Raw genomic sequence first — 24,573 nt, 5'->3', positions numbered from 1 at the left:
TCAAGGTAGATTCAGTTGGTGGTACTTTTCCGGAAGCCTCTTGGCTATTACCAACTCTTCAGTTGAAGTCAGGCTCTGATCTTGGATTTTACTAGTAAAAATTTCCCCTGAAGCTAAGGCAAGAACTGGAAGGTAACAATGGATGATTGCAGGGGCCTGAGAGATAGCTTTTGCCTTGCATGCAGAAAGGATGGTTGTTCGAATCCCGGCATCCCATATGGTCCCCTGAGCCTGCAAGGAGCGATTTCTGAGCATAGAGCTCAGGAGTAACCCCTGAGCACTGCCGGGTGTGATCCAAAAACTAAAAACCAAAAAAACCAAAACCAAAACCAAAAATGGATGATTGCAGAACTTTAATTTGTGTTTAGCCGGTTGCCCAAAAGCACTCTGACAAGAAAAAGTGTAAGGGAAGAGGGTGTTTTGTGCAATATGAATTCAGTTAGCTCTACTGATTTGCTACCCCAGAGATAGCAAGGCCAGGAGGAAGCATGTGGATACTGAGAGAGAGGGACAGGAGACTGAAGAGAGGCATCGTTGTTTCATAGGCCTGCACAGCCTGCTTCTTCCTAGTTCCACCATGGTACAGCTAGTGTGGCAGATCTGACAGGCAGCTGGAAGTCTGCAGGCATGACAGGCCTGGAAGGTGGCTTCATTTGCTATGAATTGGTTCATACGCTTGAATCAATGTTTTTCTATTCTTTTCAATATCAAAGCTGAGTAGAGAACTAAAAGATGCTCTCATTATTCATGATTCCCTGACAACAGTTGAGATTGTGTAACCTTCCCTTAATTCATTCCACCAAGGTTGCCCTTTGTTGGGAGACAACTGACCAATCGAGTGCTGCTCTTCTCTCCCACCCAACTTTTACTTCTCTCTCCACAGTTACTGGCTAATTTTAAACACACCCATGTTGGCTCACCCATTTTTCACTTTGTTATTGACAAATAACACTTTGTTATTGACCTTGGTTAGCGTATTAGCTTATATAAAAAGAGTACTGTTTATATAGTGATAACAGTAGCCTTCAGAATATTGCTCATTTAATATAGGACCATGTATTTATAAAAAAAAAAATCATGGTCAGAAGGATTTTATGTGGGGGCATTCTGTTGGGTGGGTGGTTATGTGGTGGGCTGTTGTGAGGAACAAGCCCTCTTTACCTTTAAGTCTTTTTTTAAACTTAATATTTATTCCAATCAACTGCTTGTTCTGGAGTTAGGGTGCCTGCTTTCTGAAAATCTCTCTCTCACTTTGGGGGTTCCCTCAACTATATTCAAATGAAACTGCTCTCTTACAATCATACAGTGTTTTTTTTTTGTTTGTTTGTTTGTAGAAAAAAAAAGAAAAAAAAAAGAAGGATTTTATGTCTTAGGGCATTGGGATTGTATTGATATTTTATGACTTTAAAAGTGTTTAAAATGTTGGGTGCTTATATAATTAATCCTGATCTGTTGAACAAAGTATTTCTTGGAACAAGGTCTGGCAAATGCATGTAAAAGGCAACTTTTGTATTTGCAGAGACTGGACTAGGTCACTGAGAACTCGCGGTTCTCCCCAGGACACTGGCATTCAACTCCTGGCTGTGCCTAACACAATCTGGGAACATACAGTGTTTGTTTTGATAGTTTTTATTTTTCTCCTTTGGCATCCCATGGATCACCCAGATCAAATCCTTGGATGCTATCCCTGAATTCTCACACTCCTTTACTTCCAGCTAAGCATGAAATCCCTTTTCTCTGTTTTTGGGTCATGTATGGCACTGCTTGGGGGGACTGTGTGATGCCAGGGACTGGATCTTGGAGGTTTCTCGTGCAAAACATGCATCCTAGCCTTTTGAGCCATCTCCCAGACCCTCCTCCTTCTTGCTAACTATGCTATGTAATATCCCTGACCGCAGACCTATGTAGTCCAGTAGCCACATAACAGTAGCAGCAGTTAGCAATGTGCTCTTTGTAAAAGAATAGTTTGGAACAGTTTTTGTCACCCAGGTCAGGAGGCTGGGTGCCTACTAGACTTTCCCTTTCTTTAGCTCCAGGCTTTCTTCTGCTCATCTTTGGAGATCATGCTCCTTAGTTGTCACCTGGCCAGATTCTTTGGTCTTCAGTTGAGTCCTTTAATTTCTCAAAGATTTTTCTTTTTGTTTTAGAAGACTCAAGAAGATAATGTTCCACAAAAAAGAGCAACTTCTTCTGTTATGTCTTCACCGTGTTTAGTGTTGAGTGATTAATTTCTCATTGAACTGTAAGCTCGTTAATGGCAAGAATCGTGTTGGGCTTTGCTGTTTGTCTCCCTTGCTATTATATATATACATATATATACATATACATATACATACATACATACACACACACACATATATATAATTCCTTTGAGATTCAGCTCAGATCTGCTCTTTTCATGAAATCTGCCCATAGGTCCTTCTTCCTTTTCATAACAGCTGTTATTTGTGAGAAGTTAATTTGGTTTTTGTATGTTTTAGGGGGTATTTTTACTCAGTGAATGTCAGATATTGTTGAAACTACCTGCAAGGTGAAAATGTGTATTCTGAATAAATTTTTTACCCTTTCTTCCAGGGTGGTTAGGCTTGTTATGGAGCAAAGGAAAGACATTTTCTTGAAAACATTTCATGTGACTATTGTACCATCTAAGTTAGGGGAGTTTTCTTGCTGATTCTTTGAAATGTTTACAATTTAAAATAGCATCTAGGAGAGGTGGCTGCAGGTATCACTTCTGCCTCCATAGTCTAAACCATCTAACCTCTCCATTCTTGGGAGTGGAGCTATGCATATGACCCCAGTTTGATCCCCAGCATGACATATAGTTCTCTAAGCACTATCAGAAGTGATTCCTGAGTGCAGAGTTAAGAGTAACCCTTGAACATATCCAGGTATACCACTACACCACCAAAAAAGGAATGGAAGGAGGGAGAAATAAGGAAGGGAAGGAGAGAGGCAAGGAGGGAAAGAGAGAAGGAGGGAGAGGAGAGGGGGGGAGGAGACAAGAGGAGAGGGGAGGGGAGAGGAAGGAAGGAGAGGAGAGAGGGGAAGGGGCAAGGGGAGGGAGAAGGGTAAGGGAAAAGAGAAGGGGAACAGAGGAAGGAAGGAAGGAAGAAAGGAAGGGGAAGGGGAAGAAAGGAAATGAAGGGGAAGGGGGAAGGGAAGGAATGAGAGGAGAGGGAGGAAATAAAAGGAGAAGGAGAAGAGGGGAGGGAAGAAAGGGGAAGGGAGGGAGGTAAAGGATGAGAGGGAGGGAAAAGAGGGAAGGGAGGAAGGGGGAAGGGAGGGAGGGAAAGGATGAGAGGGAGAAAAGGAAGATAGGGAGGGAAAGAATAAGAAGGAGGGAGGGGGGCCGGCAAGGTGGCGCTAGAGGTAAGGTGTCTGCCTTGCAAGTGCTAGCCAAGGAAGGACCGTGGTTCGATCCCCCGGCATCCCATATGGTCCCCCCAAGCCAGGGACAATTTCTGAGTGCTTAGCCAGGAGTAACTCCTGAGCATCAAATGGGTGTGGCCCGAGAAACAAAAAAAAAAAAAAAAAAAAGAAGGAGGGAGGGAGGGAGGAAGGGGAGGGAAGGAGGGAAAAAAAGATTATTTGGAGGGAAAAGAGGGGAGGGAGGAAGGGAGAGGGGAGAGGGAAAGAATGAGAAGGAGGGAGGGAAGGGAGGAAGGAAAAGGATGAGAGGGAGGAAAGGAGGGGAGGGAGGAAAGGGAAAGGAGGGAAAGGATGAGAGGGAGGAAAAAGAGGGGAGGGAGGAAGGTGAGGGGAGGGTGGAAAAGGATGAGAGGGAGGGAGAGGTGGGGAGGGAGGAAGGGAAGAGGAGGGAGGGAAAGGATGAGAGGGAGGGAAAGAAAGGGAGGAAGGAAATGGGAGGGAGAGGGGAGATGGAAGGAGAAAAAGGGAGAGGGGAGGGAGGAGAAGGGAGGAAAGGAGGGGGAGGGAAGGGATCGAATGGGGAGAAGGGAGGTAAGGGGAGAATGGAGAAGAGAAGAAAAGGAGGGGAGAGAGGAAAGGGAGGAGAGGGAGGAAGGGGAGGGAAGGAAGTGAGGGTGGGAAGGAAAGGGGAGGAAAGGTAGGGGAGGGAAGGGAGGAGAGGAAAAGAAAGGGAGGGGAGAGAGGAAAGTGGAGAAAAGGAAAATGAAAGTGATTAGAGGGAGAGAAGAGAGGAGAGGAAGGGAAGGGGAGGAAGGAATGGGAGGCGAAAGAGGAAAGGGGAGGGGGAAGGAGAGGAAATCAAGGGAAGGGAGGGGAGGAAGGAAAGTGTAGGGAAGGGAAGAGAAGTGAGGGGAAGTAGGGAAGGGAAGGAAAGGAAGGGTAGAGAACGGAGGGGAGGGAGGAAAGGGGAGGGGAGGGAAAGAAATGAAGGGGAGAGAAGGGAGGGGATGGAGGAAAGGAAGGAGAGGGAGGGGTGGGAGGAAGAAGAGAAAGGGAGAGGAGGAAGGCAAGGGAGGAGAGGGAAAATGGAGGGGAGGAAGAGAGGAAAGGGAAGTGCGGGAGGGAAGGGAGGGTAGGGAGGGAAGTGGAGGGGAAGGAGGAAATGGAAAAGAAGAGAGGGGAGGGAAGGTTGGAGGGGAGGGAAGGGAGGGGGAAGGAGAGGAAAAGAATTGGAGTGAGGAGAGGAAAGGGAGGTGAGGGAGGGAAGGGGGAGAAAAGGAAAAGGAAGGGAGGGGAGGGAGAAAGGGGAGGGGAAAGGAGAGGAAAAGAAGTAGAGGGAGGGAATGGGAGGAAGGGAAGGAGAGGAAGGAAAGGAAGGGAGAGAGGGAAGGGGAGGGAAGAGGGAGGGAAGTGGAGGAAAGGGGAGGAGAATGAGGCGAGGGAGGAAAGGAGAGGGAGGGAGGGAAGGGGGTGGAGGGAATGGGAAAGAAAGGAAGGAAAGGGAGGGAAGGGGAGTGAGTGGAGGGTAGAAAGGGGACTGAAGAGGTAGGGAAGGGAGGAGAGAGATGGAAGTGAGTGGTATGGGAGGGAGGGAAAGGGAGAAGAGGGAGGGAGGGAGGGAAGGAAGGAGAGGGAGGGAAGGAAGGAGAGGGAGGGAAGGGGAGAAGAGGGAAGGAATGGAATGGGAGGGAGGGAAAGGGGGAGAAAGTGGAGGGCATGGAAGGGAGGGGAGGGAAGGGAGAGGAGGGGAAAGAAGGGAGAAGATGGAGGGAAAGGAAAAAGGAGGGAAGAAGAGGGGAGGGAGGGAAGGGAGGGTAGAGAAGAAGAAAAGTGAGGTGAGAGAAGGAAGGTAGTAGAGAGAGGGAAGGGGAGGGAAGGAGGGAATGGAAGGGGAGAGAGAGAGGGGAGTGGGGGGCAGAGAGAGGGGACAGAAGAGAGGAAAAGAAAGGGAGAGGAGTGATGAGAGGAAAGGGAGGTGAGGGAGGAAAAGAAGGTGAGAGAAGGGAGGAAAAGGAGCAGAGGGAGGGAATGGGAGGGGAGGGAGGGAATCGGAAGGGAGGGAGGGAAAGGGAGGCGAGGGAGGGCTGGGAGAAGAGGGAGGAAAGAAAAAGAAAGGGAAGGGAGAGGAGAGGGAAGGGAGAGAAGGGAGGGGAGAAAGGGGATCAGAGAGGAAGAAAGGGACAGAGAGGGAGGGAGGAAGAAAGAAGAAAGGTAGGACGGAGGGAGGAAGGATGGAGGGAGGAAGAATGAAGGGAGGTAGGACAAAGGGAGGGAGGGCAGGAAAGAGGGAGAGGGGAACAAAGGAAAGGGAAGGGAGAGGAGGGAGGTAGGAAAGGGAAAGGAAGGAAGGGAGGAAGGGGAAAAGGAGGAAGGAAAAAGGAAGGAAGGAAAGAAGGGGAAGGGAAGGAAGGGACTGGAAAGGGAGGGAAGGGGAAGGGAGGGAGGGAGAAAGGAAGGAAGGAGGGAAGGGGAGGGAAGAAAGGAAGGGAGGAAGGGAGAAGGAACGGGGGAGGGAGGAAAGGAAGGAGGGAGAAAGGGAGGAAGAAGGAAGGGAGGATGGGAGGAAAGGAAGAAGGGAAGAAGGAAGGGATAAAGAAAGGAAGGAAGGTAAAATGGAAGGAAAGAAAAATGGAGGTAAGGAAGGAAGAAAAGAAGGAAGGAAGGAAAATGGAGGGAAGGAAGGAAAAATGAAAGGAAGAAGGAAAAATGGAAGGAAGGAATAATGGAAGGAAAAATGTCCATTCTTTGGTCTATGGTATGCCTTCAGATGCTGTGTTGCCAGTGGTGAGGGTCTGCCCTGCCAATCAATTAGCAAAATTCAAGATTCGAGTGCATCCAGATCTTTCAGGACTTCGACCAGTGGGTCTGACATAGTTTCCTGTGGACAGAACCGTCTTCATTTGGCATTTCCCATATAGGGAAAATGAGATTTATCTTCAAAGTTTCTTCAGAAACTCCTCAGCAAGCCTTCAAGTTGAGGAATTGAGACGGGTTGTAGGCCTTTGCCACATTGAATGGACTTAGGTTGTCAGCGGGGTTGGGGGCATTAGGACAATCCAGGCGTAAGGAAACAGGACAGTCTGTGCGAAATCAGTGTGATGGCAGGTTAGGCTACAAAGTCCTCGGGGGTTACTTCTCTAGTGGTTCCAGGGTTGTTGAGATCTGCCCGTTCTCCCTCAGGGTGGGTGGGGGCATCCAGATACTCCTCTTTAACTCTGGGCTGAAATGTGATTTCTTTTACCTAACATCAGAGTTATTAGCTAAGAGAGATGTTTTCACTTGGTCAGCATTGTCGTAGCCTTGCTTGTTATCAACTTGGGGAAACATGCCAGTGCTTAAATATTTTTACAGAAGCATTATAGTGACATGAAACAAGTAGAACAGTGACTAGCCAGTTTCTGGATTTAAGAGGGAAAAGAGGGCACATTACAAAGATCAGAGAGATAGGACGGTGGAAAGGGCACTTGCCTTACCCTGGTTCAACCCCTGGTATCCCTTATGGTCCCCAGGCACCACCAGGAGCGATTCCTGAGGGCAGAACCAGGAGTAACCCCCTGAGTAAGCATTGCTGAGAGTGGCTCCAAAACAAAAATAAACAAAACACACATAACGATCTCATTGTGATATACTAACAAATGCTAATGAGATCTCTCTAGAGGGGTGGAAGAGAACCCCACTCCCCATATGACTGTGTAAAACATTTTGTAAGAAATAGTGTATACGGGGCTGGAGAGATAGCATGGAGCTAAGGTGTTTGCCTTTCATGCAGAAGGTCATTGGTTCAGATCCTGGCATCCCATATGGTACCCCATGCCTGCCAGAAGCAATTTCTGAGCATAGAGCCAGGAGTAACCCCTGAGCACTGCCGGGTGTGACCCAAAAACCAAAAATAAAAAGAAGAAATAGTGTATACGTATTTATGTTTAGAAGAAAACCAAAATCGGGGCCGGAGAGATAGCATAGTGGTAGGGCATTTGCCTTGCACTCAACTGATCCAGGATGAACGGTGATTGGAATCCTGGCATCCCTCATGGTCCCCAAGCCAGGAGTAACCCCTGAGTACCGCCGAATGTGATCCCCCCCCCCCAAAAAAGAAAAAGGAAACAAAAACCATGTTCTATAAACAAAGAAAGTACTTAATGATTACTCTCCTGTAACATCATGTCAAATTCTGCTGTGATATTCTTATATTCTGTACTCAGCATCCCTCCATACCATGAGGCAGGCAATTATTTTTGCAGAAGCTTGGAGAGGATTGAGCCTGTTCCAGAGCTAAGTAGGTTAAAAGTGAGATGCCAGCTTGAAGCCCCCCACCCATCTGCTGTGCTCTACGCACTAGTTGTCACTGCATTCTGCTGTGAGCGGTAGATAAGTCCATGTAACACCAATGCATCCCTAGTGGTTCAGGATGTTTGAGGAGATGCTCACATGAGATGAGCACCCAACCACATGACTTCCAGATCCTTCCCTCCCTTTGAATGTGGGTCCTGGCTGCAGAAGCCTATGGCATTCATTCATTCATTCCACAAGTGCTGCTTCTCCAGGCAGAAACCCTAGCCCTCCGTGCCTCCTCACTCGATGGTGCTATTAGTTGTTTTGTTTTGTTTTGTTTTCTCCTGAAATTTTAGCTTAGGAACCTGATACTTGAACTTCATCTTGTTCTTTTTTGTTTGTGGGGTGGGTGGGTGTTGTACTTCACACTGGCTCCAGGTCTTAATGCTACGGTCACCTAGGTCTACAGGTCCCATTAAACATTAGCCCGTGTTGCCTCCAGCTTTGGAATCAATGTCCCCAGAAGAAATTGCCAAAGGGGGCAGCAGTGTTGAAATACTTGAAGTGCAAACAGGAGGAATCCTGTGTGCTGACACTGACGAGTCTGTGTCGTCTAAAGTCCCTGTTTGACTCCATTTTTCCATCCCTTCCCAAATGGCCTTTTCCTCCCCAACCTTGAGCAATCTTGTGCCTGATCCTGCTAGTATCCTCTGCTAAAAGCTTGTGATTAAAAAAAAAAAATGTGGGAATAAAATCTCTTTATTTTTCCCCAGAAGAGGACACTTCAATATATTTTTATTTGTAATTTCCTGGAGGGTTGTACCTCCCCTGCGGATCAATTAGCAAAATTCAAGAATCGAGTGCATACAAAAAAATTCAAATATTCATAATTACATACCCAGGGCCTCCAGCCATCAGAGTTGGTGGTGGAGGCTATTACGTTCTGTCTTCTGCGTCCCACAGTCTCAATCTTTGATTCACAAGGTTTTGGTTGATCACATTTTATGACATTCTAGCAAAAACCGGTTTCTTAGTCTCCATGATCTCAATTCCCCTTTGTTCTGTGGGTCTGAGATGCCATGCAGCCTGAAGAGGGGGAGAGAATGAAGTGAGAGATGCCGTCGTCACTTGGTGCATGACTTGGTTAAAGACACAACCTTGTCTACTTATCTTGGCTTTCTCAGTTTGTGTGAGCTGGATGTTTATCAAGTGTGTATAGGAGGGAGTTGGTAGATGTCGTATTTGCCACCTGGAAATCGGGTGGGACTGCCACTCTGACCATTTCCCTTTAGTGAATCAGTCTCTCGAGTAATAATCATTCTGTGTCACTGTCTATACACCATTCAGATGCCTTGTTGGTAGTAGCAATATAGATTTTTTTCCCCCACTATTAATTAAAAATTGTGGACACCAAGGCTTTTCCTTTCCTCTCCAATGAATCTGTTGTGTAACATCCAAGCTGGCTCAGAACACAGGTGCATGTTCTCGCTCTGAGAAGGTAGAGGAAGGGGAAGAGCTCAACCCAGATCTGACCTGGGGGAGGTTAGGAGGGGGTGTATAGCAAAGGCCACCAAGTGTTGCAATCTTCACCTAAACCGTATCTCTGGGGAAGAGATTTTTGCTGTCTGCTTGTCTCCCTAAGTAACCACAGCCCCCCACCTTCCACCATGGGGGATTAACTTGGTGGCAATATTAACAGCAGAATTGAGGCAGAGTTTCCACCTGAACTTTCATTGTAAAGAACCTCTGCAGTCTTCCAACACTGATAGATGCTCAGAGTTGAGGACATCAGAGCTGAGGACTGAGATTTTCCATGGTGTCAAGACTTACCCCCCACCCTGTCATACCCTCCCCCCGGAAATGGACTCCTCCAGTTTTCTCACATGATTTACTATTCAGGCACTTTCACTTTTCCATATATAGGAGTTCTCAGGAGCAAGCTCTGACCAGTGAGAGGGAGTGACACGTCGGGATTCAGTCCCTCCCTTCTCACCCATCCTCACCCACTCTTCTCACGTGCTCTGAGGGACTTAGACAGAAGTGAACCCTGTGGTTCTGCCAGAGACAAGCCTGTTGAGTTGAAAGGAGGAAAACACAAAAATACCTCAGGCCAAGGCAAAGCACCAAGAGTTACCCTGAAGCATCTGAGCGGAGAAGAGTGAAGATGAATGGACCCGTGGACGGCCTGTGTGACCGCTCTCTGAGCGAGGAAGGCGCTTTCATGTTTACTTCAGAGTCGGTGGGAGAAGGACATCCAGGTAAGTGAGCTCTCTGGGCCTCTGCTACCTGTAAGCAAGGAAAGTCTTGAGGAAAAAAAAAACTATTTGTGTGGATTATTTTTGAAGGCTCTCGGGAGGAGCGATGGCAGCACTTTAAAAATTCTATTAATAAAAAAAAAGAGAGAGAAAAAGAGAAAAATAATTTATTAATTTGTAGTTTTGCTTAAAAAAAATCCAACCAAAAACACTAGGCAAGCGACAGAATTGTAAGCTAACAAGTCTAAGAGCCCATGAATTGCCCACCACTAGCATTTCACCTGTCGTAGGCTGAGTATTGATACACAGGTAGAATGAACATCTGTATGTAAAGTTGTGTCATTTATTATCAGCAATGGTTGTTGGAAGAAACGGTTCCCCCCACATGACCAGGATTTTGCATGTCGAGCATGTGCAATTAGAAGTTAAGAGTGGGGGCCTAAGAGATAGCACAGCAGTAGGGTGTTTGCTTTGTATGCAGAAGGATGGTGGTTCGAATCCCGCCATCCCATAAGGTCCCCCGAGCCTGCCGGGGCGATTTCTGAGCATAGAGCCAGAAGTAGCCCCTGAGCGTTGTCAGATGTGACCTCTCCTCCCCCCCAAAAAAAAAGAAGTGAAGAGCAGGGCAGAAGAGATAGCATGGAAGTAGGGTATTTACCTTGCATGCAGAAGGACAGTGGTTCGAATCCCAACATCCCATATGATCCCCCGAGCCTGCCATGGGCGACTTCTGAGTTTAGAGCCAAGATTAACCCCTGAGTGCTGCCGGGTGTGACCCCAAAACCAAAAAAGACAAAAAAAAGTGAAGAGCACTGTTTTCTGAGAGGTGCCCAGATAGCACGCCAGGGCCTCTGGGAAACTTTAATGTCTATTATTGAAAAGCAGCACAGATGATTTCCTAAAGCGGTAGTAAACAAAGATTGGTGGACTGTGATGTGGAGAAATGAGAGTTTTCTCTAGCTATCCTGAAAACTGATCAGAACCTGAAATTCTAGAACAGCTGTTCTGAAATTCTGGGGTGTTTCAGCATCACCCAGAGTTTCAGCTTTAGTCAGTATTGGGTGAGATGCAAGAATCTACATTTTTTTTTTTACCAAGTTCCCAAATGTTGATGTTACCGGCATGAGAGCCACATTCTGAAGACTTGTATTCTAGGACAAATAATTTTGGGAACCAGCCATACCAGGGGACTAGATTTATGTACGGAAGCACTTCTTCAAAATCAGTTGTGTCCTTCAAAATTTGGGGTACCATATCACTAGATTTGCCTTTTGGCTTTTTTTCTTTAATCTCCTTATTCTCTTTGTAAGGAGATGATGTAACTTCTAGCCCTTGTGTCTCAGATTTGTACAGCTCAGGACACACTCTTGATATATGTGTCAGCTAGTGCTGCCCGCTGGACTGGCTACCTACCCCCAGGGCAGTTCATAAGGTCTGGAATCATTAGGTTGTCACAATTCTTGGAGCGAGAAGGGAGGAAGCAACTGGCATTTGGTGGGTAGATGCCAGGTACGGTATGCTGCTGAACAGCATGAATACACAAGACCCACCTCCCCCACCACCCCCCGCAAAAAATGGTCCCAAATAGTCAATAAGGCTACTATTGAGAAACCTTAGCTAAACTAAGCTTTGTATGTACCTTAGTTCAATTTAGCACAGATAGCCTCTTTCACTCTGCTTAGCTTTCTAGATCATTTATCAATTTACCACACACATAATCTCAGACCATGGCTTAAAAGGCCACATACAGGTTAGGAAAATGTCATGTTTTACCTGGAAGAAGCAGGTGCTTTGGCACACAGAGACAGTTGGCACCATCAGTCACAAAGCAATGTGTTCAATGGAGAGCAAATGAAAATTCCATTCACACAATTCATTGTTTTGTCAGTACAGTGGCAGCCCTTCCATTTGTCTAATTTCCCTTTCACTTGCCACTTAATATGAACTAAGTAAGTAGTTGGTTCCTTTTTTGTCATTACACCGGTGAAATTTCTCTCCACCAGAAAGATAAAGTCAATTTTCTTCTTTTTAAACTACATTCCCCATAAAAGTTATCAGGTCTCCTGAGCCTACTCACTGATCTGGATAGAAACTTTGAAAGTCAAAGGCCAGAGCAATAGCATAGTAGTAGGGCATTTGCCTTGCATGTGACTAACCCAGGACAGACCTGGGTTCAATCCCGGCATCCCATATGGTCCCCCGAGACTGCCAGGAGCAATTTCTGAGCACAAAGCCAGGAATAACCCCTAAATGCTGCCAGGTGTCGCCCCCCAAAAAAACAAAGAAAATAAAAGAAAAAAGAAAAGAAACTTTGAAAGTCTAAGGAAACTGTGATCTCCAAGTGATCTCCTTAGGCATTAACTTTACCTGTGGCCTCTTTATACCCTTGCTCAACACTCACTGTATTCCCAACACTCCCCCCCACCTCCTTTCCCTGTGTGCACTGGGAAAATATGACCTGTGTCCTGTAAACAAGCAGAGTCACCCATGCTCAGTGTGTGAGTAGACCCTAGAAGTTCTGCAGGGAAGATCTATGTGCGTGTGTGGGAGGAGAGGGCATTAACAGTGAGAGGAAGGGTTTCAGAAGGTGATGAACTCAGAGCCTAGAGTTGCCACCAGTACCTGCCACTGGCATGAGGATAGGAGAGGGAAGTTAGGAAATTCACCCTAAACTGCAGCTGGTTTTGTTGTTGTTTGTTTGTTTGTTTGTTGTTTTGGGGTCACACCCAACAGCATGCAGGAGTAACCAAATGGGGACCATATGGGATGCCAGGATTCAAACCACCATTCGTCCTGGGTTGGCTGCTTGCAAGGCAAATGCCCTACAGCTGTGCTATCTCAGAATTTTTTTGTGTGTGGTTTTTGGGTCACACCAGCAGTGCTCAGGGGTTATTCCTGGCTCCATGCTCAGAAATTGCTCCTGGCAGGCACAGGGGACCATATGAGATGCCGGGATTCGAACCGATGACCTTCTGCATGAAAGGCAAACGCCTTACCTCCATGCTATCTCTCCAGCCCCAGAATTATTTTTTTTAATAACATCAATTTTGTAGAGCAAAACTGCTAGATTCTGAATACGAATTAATTGAAACTAAGAACACATAAACATGGACACAAAAAAAACTTCTAGAGATGATAAATATATGTAAGATCTTGTTGTGGTAATAACAATGTGAGTGCTGGCCTATGTCCAAACAAATCAAACTGTAAACATTTAATTATATTTGGTCATATCAGTCATACTTCAATAAAGTGGGGGGGTTAAACTATGGTAAGAGAAGGCCTTTTGATTATTTTAAGCACAATGAGGTACAATTTGTACAAACAGCTGTCACTTCTAGTCTTGAATTTGTAAATATGAACAGTGTGCATGCCCCATGTACATTTTAGTGAAACAGATGTTGACCAGTGGAGTCTTGAAGGCAAATAGTGAGGGAATAAGATCCAAATCCAACTCATTTGAGATCTTGTCAGGTGGGCAAGATTAGAGCATTGACCTACAGGAGGTATTGGTTTCTGGGAATGATCTGAGAGTCACTCCTGTAAACTGTGGTAGCTCTCATAATTCGGTATGTAGAGCCATGGACTTGGATGTGGGTAAGATAGTCCATGGCATCTTATTATACAGGGCATCTGTTTGTCCCATCTGATCTTACAATTTGGCATTAATTTGGCCTTAATTTATTTTAAATTCTCTTTCTGAACTTTCCAAATTGTCATAATTAAGGGATTGTGTTGAGGAATGAGAGATTTTTAGCTGAAGAGAAGAATGTGTGTATACATATTATATATATTTAAATTCCTTAGACTCCCAGAAGTAATTTGGGATAAATTATTTTAGGGAATCCATGACAGATAATATAAATTAGGCATAAATGAGAAGAAATAAAAATTTTGAAAGAAATCTCATTTTATGTTTAAAGAAAGCAACCTCTTTGGTACATAGACTTGATAGGTAAATAAACAAAAGATTTATTTATTTTAGATTTCAGAATCTTATTCCCTGGGGTGGATGGTTCTCATGTTCATTCATTCTTATCCAGATAAGATCTGTGATCAGATCAGTGATGCGGTGCTGGATGCCCACCTCCAGCAGGACCCCAATGCCAAGGTGGCCTGTGGTAAGATCCCCCCTTCCATTCCAGCCCAAGAGCCAGCTGCCTGGGGCTTCAACCTTTGTCCTGAGTGGAAGCCCTCAGCACAGAAGAGAAACAAGGATTTCAGAGCTGAGGGGACCCCCTAGGATGATCTGTCACCCTCACTACTGAGAGGTTCATAGTCAAGGTGTCTGACCACTTGTCATGTCAGTCTTCTGATCTGAGCCTGGCACATTGCCCACCCCAACCCTGTTGTCAGACACTAGGGAGTCTGTGTCCTCAGAGGATAGACATTGTCCTGACAACTCTATATGGAGCAAGAATCCCATCCCCTAAAGCCCAAAGTGGAGTTTTAGCAATACAGGTCATGAGAAGCTACATTGGATGACTGTCTTGAAAGAAGGGCACGCACCCTTCTCTGGCTGTAAGCCACATAGCAGTTAGTAAACACTCCAGGAAGGTGCTGGGTGTAAAAATTTAGGCCCTTCTGGAGCAAAAGGGCCTTCAGGCATGGCTAGAAAGTGGCTGCCACTTAGGTGGGAACTCACCTCTTCCCTGGCCCCCTTCCCTTTCCTGGGACCCTGTTTCTTAGGAGTGTTTACTGAAGCACTGTGGGAGGAGGAGCAGGTAAGGAGCTTCCCTTTTAAGGGCTCCCACCACCTTCTACCCTTGCAGAGACAGTGTGTAAGACAGGCATGGTGCTGCTATGCGGGGAGATCACCTCCATGGCCACAGTGGACTACCAGCGAGTGGTACGAGATGCCATCAAACACATCGGCTACGACGACTCTGCTAAGGGTGAGTCCCTGGTCCCTGAGGCCACTGGGTGGGTTTCAACCAATGCTGGTCTCAGCTGAGAGCCCCCCCCAGTGCTGAGTCTATCGGGGTTCTCCCTTGTGGAAGTGCTAGTAACCCTCAGGGGGGAAAATTTTTGAGGCCCCCTTGTGCAAGTCCTGAGGTAAAACTGTCTGTAAGAATATAGCTCCTGCCCAGGTGATTGGGCCCTGCTGGATTAATGTGTGTTCATTATAGTTGGTCCTGGACTTGCTTAAGGTCTTGCCCTTTTAATGTGAGTGAAGGTTTGTAGAGAGAGAAAGGAGAGTGGACTGAAGGCTGCCGAACCTCATGCTGGACTCTATCCATAGCTTTTGTTTGTTTGTTTGTTTGTTTTGGAGCCACACTGGCAATGCTCAGGGGTTACTCCTGACTCTGATCCAGGAATTACTCCTGGGGGACCAGGTTTGGGAATCAAACTTGGGTCAACTGTGTCCAAGACAAACACTCTCCCTGTTGTACACTCTGGTTTCCTGTGTCAGTATTTTCTAATACCTCAAAGAATCTGTGGTGAAGCAGATGAGGAAACTGAGGCTTAGAGAGACATAAAGTGATGGCCTCTGGCTTTAGATAATGTGAGCAATTCTGGTTTTAAAAGAAAAATTCTTTGGGGATCCCTTGGCTTTTTCTGAGCTTCCCTCAAAGAGGTTCTGTGACCTTTAGCAGGGGGGGTTCATAGCCCACCTCCAGACCAAACCTATGCTTAAACAGATCTAGCCCTATTTAAACTTATACTACCACTCTTGTGAGTGGATTAAAGTGATGCTTGGTGTCATCCTGGGGCAGGTAGGCTGGGAAGGTGGCACTGTCCCTTACAGGTGGGAAGCACTCACTTGTGAATGAATGCCCAAACACATAAATTTTGAAGCTCCAGACAGCCACCACCTCATTTCTCATTAAAGCTGGCCAATGGGTAAGGTCCCCACATTATGAGAATCGGGAGTCACAGGGAGGTGAACTGGTCCATGTAGGCCACATCTCCAATCTCAGGGCTCACAAGAAACGTGCTATACCAGCTTCCTGCTATGTTGTCAGGCACAGCCAGCTGTCTCTTATACCAGGAAAGCCCACTTGTTTATGGACACTTAGATCTTCCTTATGAGCCAGCTGAGCTGTGCCTGCATTGGCAGCAGGAAGATTTACCAGGAGTCTGTGTCCCTAAGTCAGGCAGAAGTGAGAGAGCCCAACTTTGATGTTGGCTGTGCTTCTGGGTGCTAAGCTTGTCCATGTGCTTGTGCCAGAAAGATGGGACACCCAGAGATGGCCCACATGGTGGTGAGAACCAATAGAGAGAAGACTGAGCTGGCCGTGTGAGCCCCAGTGCCCAGCTTGCTGTGTTGACTCAACTTATGAGCCTAAAGTTAGTGGATGAGCAGAGAAGCCTTGGTCTCCAGGGTATGGTTTCTTGAGCCATACTTCCACTTCCCTGGTCTGTCTCAGGATGGAGCTTAGACAGTCTCAACTCTGGCTGAGTCCCAGACTGTTCCTGTGTGGAAATGAGTAGTTGTCCCTTGAACCTGAGACCTCGCTCAGACCAGCTTTCCCTCCTGTCCAGGCTTTGACTTCAAGACGTGCAACGTGCTGGTAGCTTTGGAGCAGCAGTCCCCAGATATTGCCCAGGGTGTCCACCTAGACAGAAATGAAGAAGACGTTGGTGCTGGGGACCAGGTAACATAGGGGTCAGGGACTGGCCCATGAAGAACTGGAGAAGTGGGTGGGTCACACGGTGGGACGGTCTTCTCCTTAAAATGAGCCCCCCAAAAGCTTTGAACCAGGGAGAGTTGGTCACTGCTGCTGCAGGGCCCTGCTCTATCCTGGAGGCTGATACTGACTTGGGCTTGTCAGAAACCCTGCTTTTCCCTCGACATGAACCCAGTGTGAAGCATGCACACATCTGATAATGGTGGAGCTTCAGACCTGAAGGGAGAAGGTGGTTGTCCTGGTGTCTAAAATGGGCTTTGTGCCTGGCCACAGGGCTTGATGTTCGGCTATGCCACTGATGAGACGGAGGAGTGCATGCCGCTCACCATCATTCTCGCTCATAAGCTCAATGCCCGGATGGCCGAGCTGAGGCGCTCAGGAATCCTTCCCTGGCTGAGACCGGACTCAAAGACACAGGTGAGCTGCTTGATGTCACTCAACTGGGTTCAGACACACACACACACACACACACACACACACACACACACACACACACACACACACACACACACACACACACCCCAGTCCTCTTCATTCTTGCAATCCTGAAGTGCCATACTGGGCACTCAAAGAATTATTAATTCCACCAAAAATTGTTTATTTGAAAAATCTTCAGCTGTGGGTGTTCCCTTCCCTCAAAGTTTTACTGCAAAGTATGCAGTAAGGAAAGTTGCCAGACCAGGCCCTTGTGCTCATTGAGTCCCAGTTTCTGTTCTTGCTTAGCTTCCAACTCTGCCCCTGCCTGTGCCACTGGCACAATCTCCACATCAGGAGCCCACCTGAGCACTCATGCACCTTGCTGCCACCTTTGCTCTTTCTGACTGCCCCCCCCTGGGCCCTGCCTCTGTGTTCCCCATCATCTGGAAGGCTTCGATAAAGTCTGTTTGCAGAACAGCGGTCACACCATCACTCTAGTCCTCTATCTCTTGCCCAGTTAATCCTGATGACCCCAGGGGCCCTTTCCTAGACTCCTTTCCCTGCTGCTGCTCCAGGTGCTCAACTGTGCCAGCAAATCCAGCTTTCATCACCACCCATGCAGTTTCCCATGCTGCTCCAGGGCAGTAACCTCACTCTGCCAGGCTAGTGTCCACAGACTACTCTTGCAAAAGGCACTCCCTACCCTCACCCATGCCCCATCATCTGAAAGGGGGTGAGCAGCCTTCCCTGCCTCACACTCTAGCCTTTCCTAATTCAGCCTCTTACACAAAGCCCCTTTCACCAATTTCAAGCTAGAACATTTGCTACACGACTGATTTTGGTTTAATTTTTGGTGGGTGTGCGTGCAAAAGCCTTTTTACTATCACCAATGTTGTGCAGCTCCCATAAGATTATATTATGTGACGCCATTGATAAATTTATTTTAAAATACATTGCTTTGCGGGGGGCAGAGTGATAGCACAGTGGGTAGGACATTTGCCTTGCATGCGGTCGACCCAGGTTGGATCCCCAGCATCTCATATGGTTCCCAAAGTTTGCCAGGAGTAATTCCTGAGTGCAGAGACAGAAGTAATCCCTGAGCACTGTCAGGTGTGCCCCCCAAAAAAACAAATAATAATAATAATAAAATGCATTGCTTTATGCCTTAGTTTCAGTGAATGTTGACATGGACACCTGTTTTATGGACATCTATATAGCCACAGTTGTGTGAAATTGTCTTGGGTAAAAAGGGGCTGAGTGAAAAGGTTGAAGTCATGCTTAGGTCCCCTTGGGGATCCCACCCAGCCTCTCCAGAGCTACATTGAATTAGGCCCAGCCCAACACTGTCAACCCCCAATCCCATACCAAAGAGCTCCAATTAATCCCCTTCTTTTTTTAATTACTTCCAGCCTGACCTTTCTGCTGCTTCCCAAGTCCTTGGGCTGGGAGTCCAAGTGGACACTGTGCCCTTGTTTCTTGGTACCTCTCACATTGTGCCCTCACTCTTCTCCTAATTAAGTCTTTTTCTGGTCTCCACCTGTTATTGATCCCAGATACTTCCAGGTGGGGCCTTGTTACTTGGGGTGAGCCAACGAGACAATGGATGTTGTCTGGAGCCCTACCTGATGCCTGAGCACATGATGTCCCCAGCACATAATGCATCATCCCCCAAATTGAGGATATACAGGACCTAGATGAGCAGATGGGCTGTCCATGGGTTGGGGGGCAGGACAACAGTGTGGCACACCTGTTCTGGAACCATGCTGAGATTCACAGAAAAGGAGACCCCAGACCAGAGGGCAGGAGCACAAGGTCCTGGAGCTGTCCTGGTCCCAGTGAGCCTGAGCCGGCAAAGATGTCGTCCTTGGCTGAAGGAGTGATGGGGTCACACGTGAGCAGTGAGGGGGAGGAATTCAGGCACCTCCAAGCTCCCCTTTTCTGCTGGCAACAGCCGCAATATTCTCCACAGAGCACCACGAGGGCCAGGGGGAGGGTATCACTGCCATAGTTGTGATCATGATGTGTGGCCTCTACAAAGTATAAATGATGATATGATTTGGGTTTGTTTTGTCTTGTTTTGGAGCCACACCTGGCAGTGCTCAGGGATTACTCCTGGCTCTGTGCTCAGAAATTGTCCCTGGCAGGCTGGAGGGGGACATATAGGATGCTGGAAATCAAACCCTGGTCTGTCCTGGGTTGGCCACATACAAGGCAAACACCCAACCACTGTGCTATCCTCCAGCCCATGATTTGAGTTTTTTAAAATGGCCTTTTTGTTTTGTTTTGTTTTTTGTTTTTTTTTTTTGGATCACACCCGATTTTGCTCAGGGGTTACTCCTGGCTCTCTGCTCAGAAATTCTGGACCTGTGCTCAGAAATTTCCACTGGCAAACTGGAGGGGGACATATAGGATGCTGGAAATCTAACCCTGGTCCATCCCAGTTGGCCACGTGCAAAGCAAACACCCTACCACTGTGCTATCCTCCAGCCCGCATTTTGGGTTTTTTAAATGGCTCTTATGGGGGGGGGGTCACACCCGATTTCACTCAGAGGTTACTCCTGACTCTGCACTCAGAAATCACCCCTGGCAGGCTCGGGGGACCATATGGGATGCCAGGATTCGAACCACCATCTGTCCTGGGTTGGGCACGTGCAAGGCAAACGCCCTACCACTGTGCTATCTCTCCGGACCCTTAAAATGGCGTTTAACTAAAGCTCCTTTGAATTCCAAAGAAGCTTCCTTTCCCTGCCTCAGTGGACCCTGACAAGAGGCCAGTGGGTGGACTGAGACTGTGAGAGACATCCCACAGGCCTGGGAGCCATTGGACCTCTGACTGCCTTCCCTCTAGTGAAGCTGCTGCTGTGAGGGAATGAGCTCCTAGCTCTCCTCAAGACTCTCCCCAGGACTTTCATCTCACTAGTGTTGACTGTGAACAGGATGAGTCTTTCCACCTGAACAAACTCATGCCTCTGATACCGAGAACTGAGTGGCAGTGCAGAGGGCTATTTTTGTGCCTGGTTCGGGCTGTGTTTTTCCCCACATCTTGCTGACATGAGATAAGAGCTGGGAGCCCATTGCTTCACTCACTCCTGTGAGTCCACAAGGACACTGCTTGGGTTAGTGGCCAGGGGGGTGAGGGTAGACACAGCAGCTAAGGCCTGGTGCTGTGGATCTGGCCCATAGGGTCCCCCCTGATTCTTCCTGCCTCCAGATGACTCCCTCTGACACAGCCCAACACTGGGCCTCAGTCCTGTTGCCTGTATCCTATGGTCAGGGCTCTTTCCCGCCTCCCCTCTGGAGTCCATCCTCCTGCTCTTGGTATCACTGGATACAAAACCCAGTGGTATTCGATGGGCAGCAGAGGTTTGGGGCAGGCCTGACCTGGGGAATATGACAGAGCTGCACCCTGAAGCTTCCAGGCTCCCTGCTCTGCTCTCAGGGGCCCACGCTGTCTTAGGAAGCAGCAGGGCCCAAGGTCACCCAGGGCATAAAGCTCCAGGCCCAGCTCCGAGTTGACTGTGCACTTTGACCTGAGAGTTCATGTTCTGAAATCTGTTTGCTTGTCTTGAAAACAGGGCCAGAAACAGCAGCTCTGAGTTTCTGGCTGGCTCCCAGCGTATAGATTTGCTGTGTGCACATAACTTCTTCCACCTCATCCTCGCCAGCCCCTTCCCTCTTCCTCTAGAAACAGAGGCCCTCTGCACTGTTCTGTGCTACCGGGTCAGGCTGGGATGTTGGTCATCGACCCAGGCATGTGTTTTTATGGGACAGAATCTGTAGATTCCCTGTGGGGGAAAGGCAGAGACTTGTGTCTGGCAGAGCAGGATTTTGCCCTTTTGGCCTCTCGCTGGTTGTGTGTGACTTTAGATAAAGGTGTTTGCTGCTCGGAGTCTAGTTTTCCCTGCCTATATTAAGGGTGGTGTACACACTTGCTGGGGCAGCTTAACTTTGAGGAGGTGGGATAGATTTGGATCTCAAGGGAGGCCCAGAGGGTGAGATAGACTGGGGCCCCACAGGTGACACCCCTTGTAGGTGTTCTCTGTTCTCAGCTTTCCTGCTCTTCTCTGCCCAGTTCAGCAATGTCCAGCCCAGGGTACCCTCGACTGAGTCTCTTTACCTGTCCCTCCAGCAGCCACACTCACTGGGCCCACACTCTGGAGGATAGGCTCCAGCAATTGTGGAGAGGGGGCTTGTGTGTCCCTTTGCAGAAGGGGAGGGGTGCATTCAAACTTGGAGGGCCAAAAGAGGGGCCTTTGAATCTCAGAGGTTAGAAGGATCAGAGCCCAGTGGGTCATCAACAGGAAACAGTGCCTGCTTCAGGACAATTCTAACCATGCCCAGGTGAAGCATAGCATGGCACCAGGCAGGGGCTCCAACAGTGAAATGGGTCTGGAGCCTGCACTGTGGCCAGCAACACAGACCTGCCCTGCTCACAGAGTGGGACCCCAGCATCCACTACCTACAGAGTTGAGTGGGGTTTCAGGGGGCACACAGGTGAGCACCAGTAATACAACCACCACCATCCACCACCAAAAGATTCCACTGAAAGGACTTTCCTGAGGGCCCCAGGAGCCCTGCCTGCCTCCAAGCATCTGTGAGTGGCCGGCAGCATAGTATTGCCCCCTGGGACAGACCTCACGGGGCTGCTGTGTTCTGTGTTTGCAGGTGACGGTGCAGTACATGCAGGACAAGGGCGCAGTGATCCCCGTGCGCATTCACACCATCGTCATCTCGGTGCAGCACGATGAGGACATCTCGCTGGAGGACATGCGCAGGGCCCTGAAGGAGCAAGTGATCCAGGCTGTGGTGCCCGCCAAGTATCTAGACAAGAACACCATCTATCACCTGCAGCCCAGCGGCCGTTTCGTCATCGGGGGGCCCCAGGTGTGCCCCTCTGGCTGGCCCTTGTTCCTGGCCAGGTCTCTGCTGGCCCCTGCGAGATCAGGGTAGCCTCGGGACCCCCCATGAGTGCTACCTGGTGCCCCTGACTCCAGACCACTCACACCACTCCCCTGTGCTGCTAACTGGCCTTTCCCATGTGGCACTCACCAGGGGGCATACACAGGTCAGCTTCAGCTTGGGTGGGCATCAGCGTGAGGTGATTATTTTTATTTATTTTATTTCAGGGGTTGGGGATGGTGCTCAGGACTTACTACTGGCTCTGTGCTCAGGGATCACTTCCTGGTAGTATTTAGAGAACCAACAGTGTCCTGTTCCCCAGGACACTAAAAGTTGCTCTTGTGGCCTCTTTATTGGTGGGTGTCTCACAAAACAGACACTTGAGTGGCAAGAGATGAAGCACAGGCCAGCACTGCAGCGCCAAGTCTGTGGGTGCCTTCGCTGCTCCCAGGTCCCAGCTGGGACTGACAGAGATGGGCCTTGGCTGGAACCTGGTTCCCCTGCCCATCTGTGCTCTCTGTGGACAAGCTCCTTTATCCTCTGTGCCAGGCCAGTCACTGAACCAAGGCTGGTGCCCAGAGCTTCGGGCTGAGCCCTGACCCAGGGAGCTTTGCAAAGTGCTCCTGGCAACCTGGGGTCTCTTTCCAAGTTGTAGGCTAAGTGTGGGGTGCTTTGATGCTGCCACTGGGGGGTGCCTGGTCTTCACCTGCCATTGCTTTCTTCCCCTCCACAGGGGGATGCGGGCGTCACAGGCCGAAAGATCATCGTGGACACCTATGGCGGCTGGGGGGCGCATGGTGGCGGTGCCTTCTCCGGGAAGGACTACACCAAAGTGGACCGCTCTGCTGCATATGCTGCCCGCTGGGTGGCCAAGTCCCTGGTGAAGGCAGGACTCTGCCGGCGAGTACTGGTGCAGGTGCGCTGGCCCCCAACCCGGCCCGGGGTAGACCAAGTTGTCCCTGATGTTGTGCCTGTGTGGTGCTGCGCTGTAACCTGTAACCCCAGGGTTGGAGGGAGCAGTGGTTAGGGTGAGCCCCCTACCTTGTGGCTCTGGTCATGGTGTTGCGGTGTCTCTCCCAATCTTTGCCAGATCCTTGGAGGCATGGTAAAAGCCAGGGTATCTGTGCCACGGGGCCTCTGTCCTCACCCCGCCTTTCCTATAAGGTGTCCTATGCCATCGGAGTGGCCGAGCCCCTGTCCATTTCGCTCTTCACCTATGGGACATCTCAGAAGACTGAGGCGGAGCTTCTAGAAGTGGTGCACAGGAACTTTGACCTCCGGCCCGGTGTCATTGTCAAGTGAGAGGGTGTCTCTGAGCACTCCACTGCCTGTCCCTGAGACAAAGAGGGTCTCGGGCCCCAAGATGGGAGATAAGGTTTCCAGATCCCTGAGTAGGGTCTGGGGGACTTAGGACAAGCAATGTAGCACAGCAAGTTGAGCTGCCCGGCCTGAGCTCTGCCAACATCCCTGCCCCTGGCTGAGCTAATGCATGCTGGGAGGGAGCAGACCTCTGGGTGAAGTCTGGGGGAGAGACCTCTGGGGAGGGGACTCTGGGTGGCCCTGAGCTGGTGTCCCATATTCACCCACAACTGTCTCCTGAGCTGTGGTTCAGAAGGGACATTTGTGGGGCAGGGATGTACCTGGGTGGCACTGCCTGCAAATTGTGATGGGTGATATCTGTGTATGACCCCTGGGTGGAGGACTGGGAAGAGGTGCTGTCCTTGCCAGGAATTGACCTCTCCCCGATGTCTGTGCAGGGAACTGGATCTGAGGAAGCCCATCTACCAGAAGACGGCGTGCTACGGCCACTTTGGGAGAAAGGGGTTCCCCTGGGAAGTCCCCAAGAAACTGGTGTTTTAGGCATGACGGGACTGAGGTGTCCCCACTTGGAATCCCTCTTCTTCAGGCTCCCTTGACCCTGGCTTCCAGCCCTCCCAGCAGCTCCTGCCCCAACCCACCCCTGTTCCCCAGGGGATTCCCATGGTCCCTCCTCTCCACAGGTCCGGGGTTGTTGATGATTTAGTGGGCACTCCCCCACCCCCCCATTAAGCGGATGAACCCCTTTCTTCCCCCGGACTCTGGCAGGCTCCGCCCCTGCACCATAGTTGGAGTGTCTCATAGAACTCAGCCAAGTCAGGGCCTCTTCCCCAGTCCTGTGTCTGTTGGTGATGGAGGGGACCGCTCTGCTCATTCTTGATCTTCCTTCTTCACTACCACATGGTGAGGGGGCACCTTTTCCTCACCTGTGATCAGGGAAACCCAGGTGCAGACCACTAGGGTCGCTTTCCCATCGCCCCCATAGCCACAAGGCTCAGGGCCTACACTTGAATCCCAGAAACTTGGACTCATGAACCCAGCTGGCATCCCTGGCCCATCCTACGCCAGAAACAGGCCAAAGCAGTGGCAGAGCAGATTGCCAGGAGGCTGAAAACTGGAAGCTTCTGAGATTAGTGGCTAACCCCACGAGCCCAGGACAGTGATCTATCTGCAAATGCAGGTCACATTTGGGACCGTTCTGGCCATGAGCTTGCCTGAGATTTAGAATCGAGCAAGCATAAACCCTCACCTGAAGGCCTTTGTGATTTACAGGTGAGAGGTCCAAGACTATTCCAGCCCCAGCTGAACTTCCTGGCCTGAGACAAGGCCCTGCACTGTGGTGTTCTTTAACCCTCCCTCTCTGAATCTTTGGCCTGGCCCTTGTAGTTTGACAGTGTTATTTGCACAGATGC

At 49.0% G+C, this 24,573-nt stretch overlaps 2 protein-coding genes across 2 annotated transcripts in view; both read left to right on the top strand.

The window, feature by feature from the left end:
* The window catches only part of DYDC1 (DPY30 domain containing 1), a 41,561-nt gene extending 31,662 nt beyond the window's left edge, over positions 1-9,899 (top strand). Inside the window, exon 6 of the mRNA XM_049790750.1 lies at positions 9,565-9,899. Coding sequence (XP_049646707.1) covers positions 9,565-9,594 — 30 coding nt within the window. The 3' untranslated portion in view covers positions 9,595-9,899. The remainder of the gene's footprint in view (positions 1-9,564) is intronic.
* On the top strand, positions 9,806-23,887 carry MAT1A (methionine adenosyltransferase 1A). Its single transcript, XM_049790704.1, has 9 exons — positions 9,806-9,899; positions 13,940-14,017; positions 14,669-14,791; positions 16,383-16,495; positions 16,802-16,945; positions 21,611-21,829; positions 22,578-22,760; positions 23,009-23,142; positions 23,602-23,887. The coding sequence occupies exons 1-9, from the start codon at positions 9,806-9,808 to the stop codon at positions 23,702-23,704; spliced, it is 1,191 nt and encodes a 396-aa protein (XP_049646661.1). The 3' UTR covers positions 23,705-23,887.
* The last annotated feature ends 686 nt before the right edge of the window (positions 23,888-24,573 follow it).

This window comes from Suncus etruscus, chromosome 17 (assembly GCF_024139225.1).
Source record: "Suncus etruscus isolate mSunEtr1 chromosome 17, mSunEtr1.pri.cur, whole genome shotgun sequence".
Classification (NCBI taxonomy): Eukaryota; Metazoa; Chordata; class Mammalia; order Eulipotyphla; family Soricidae; genus Suncus; species Suncus etruscus.
The sequence above is the reverse complement of the archived record's forward strand: the minus strand, read 5'-3'. Positions and strand labels throughout refer to the sequence as shown.

Coding starts and splice junctions, on each gene's coding strand:
- MAT1A (XM_049790704.1), top strand. CDS start 9,806: ATGAATGGACCCGTGGACGGCCTGTGTGACCGCTCTCTGAGCGAGGAA. Junction 22,761..23,008: donor GCCGGCGAGTACTGGTGCAG/GTGCGCTGGCCC, acceptor CTTTCCTATAAG/GTGTCCTATGCCATCGGAGT. Junction 23,143..23,601: donor CGGCCCGGTGTCATTGTCAA/GTGAGAGGGTGT, acceptor ATGTCTGTGCAG/GGAACTGGATCTGAGGAAGC.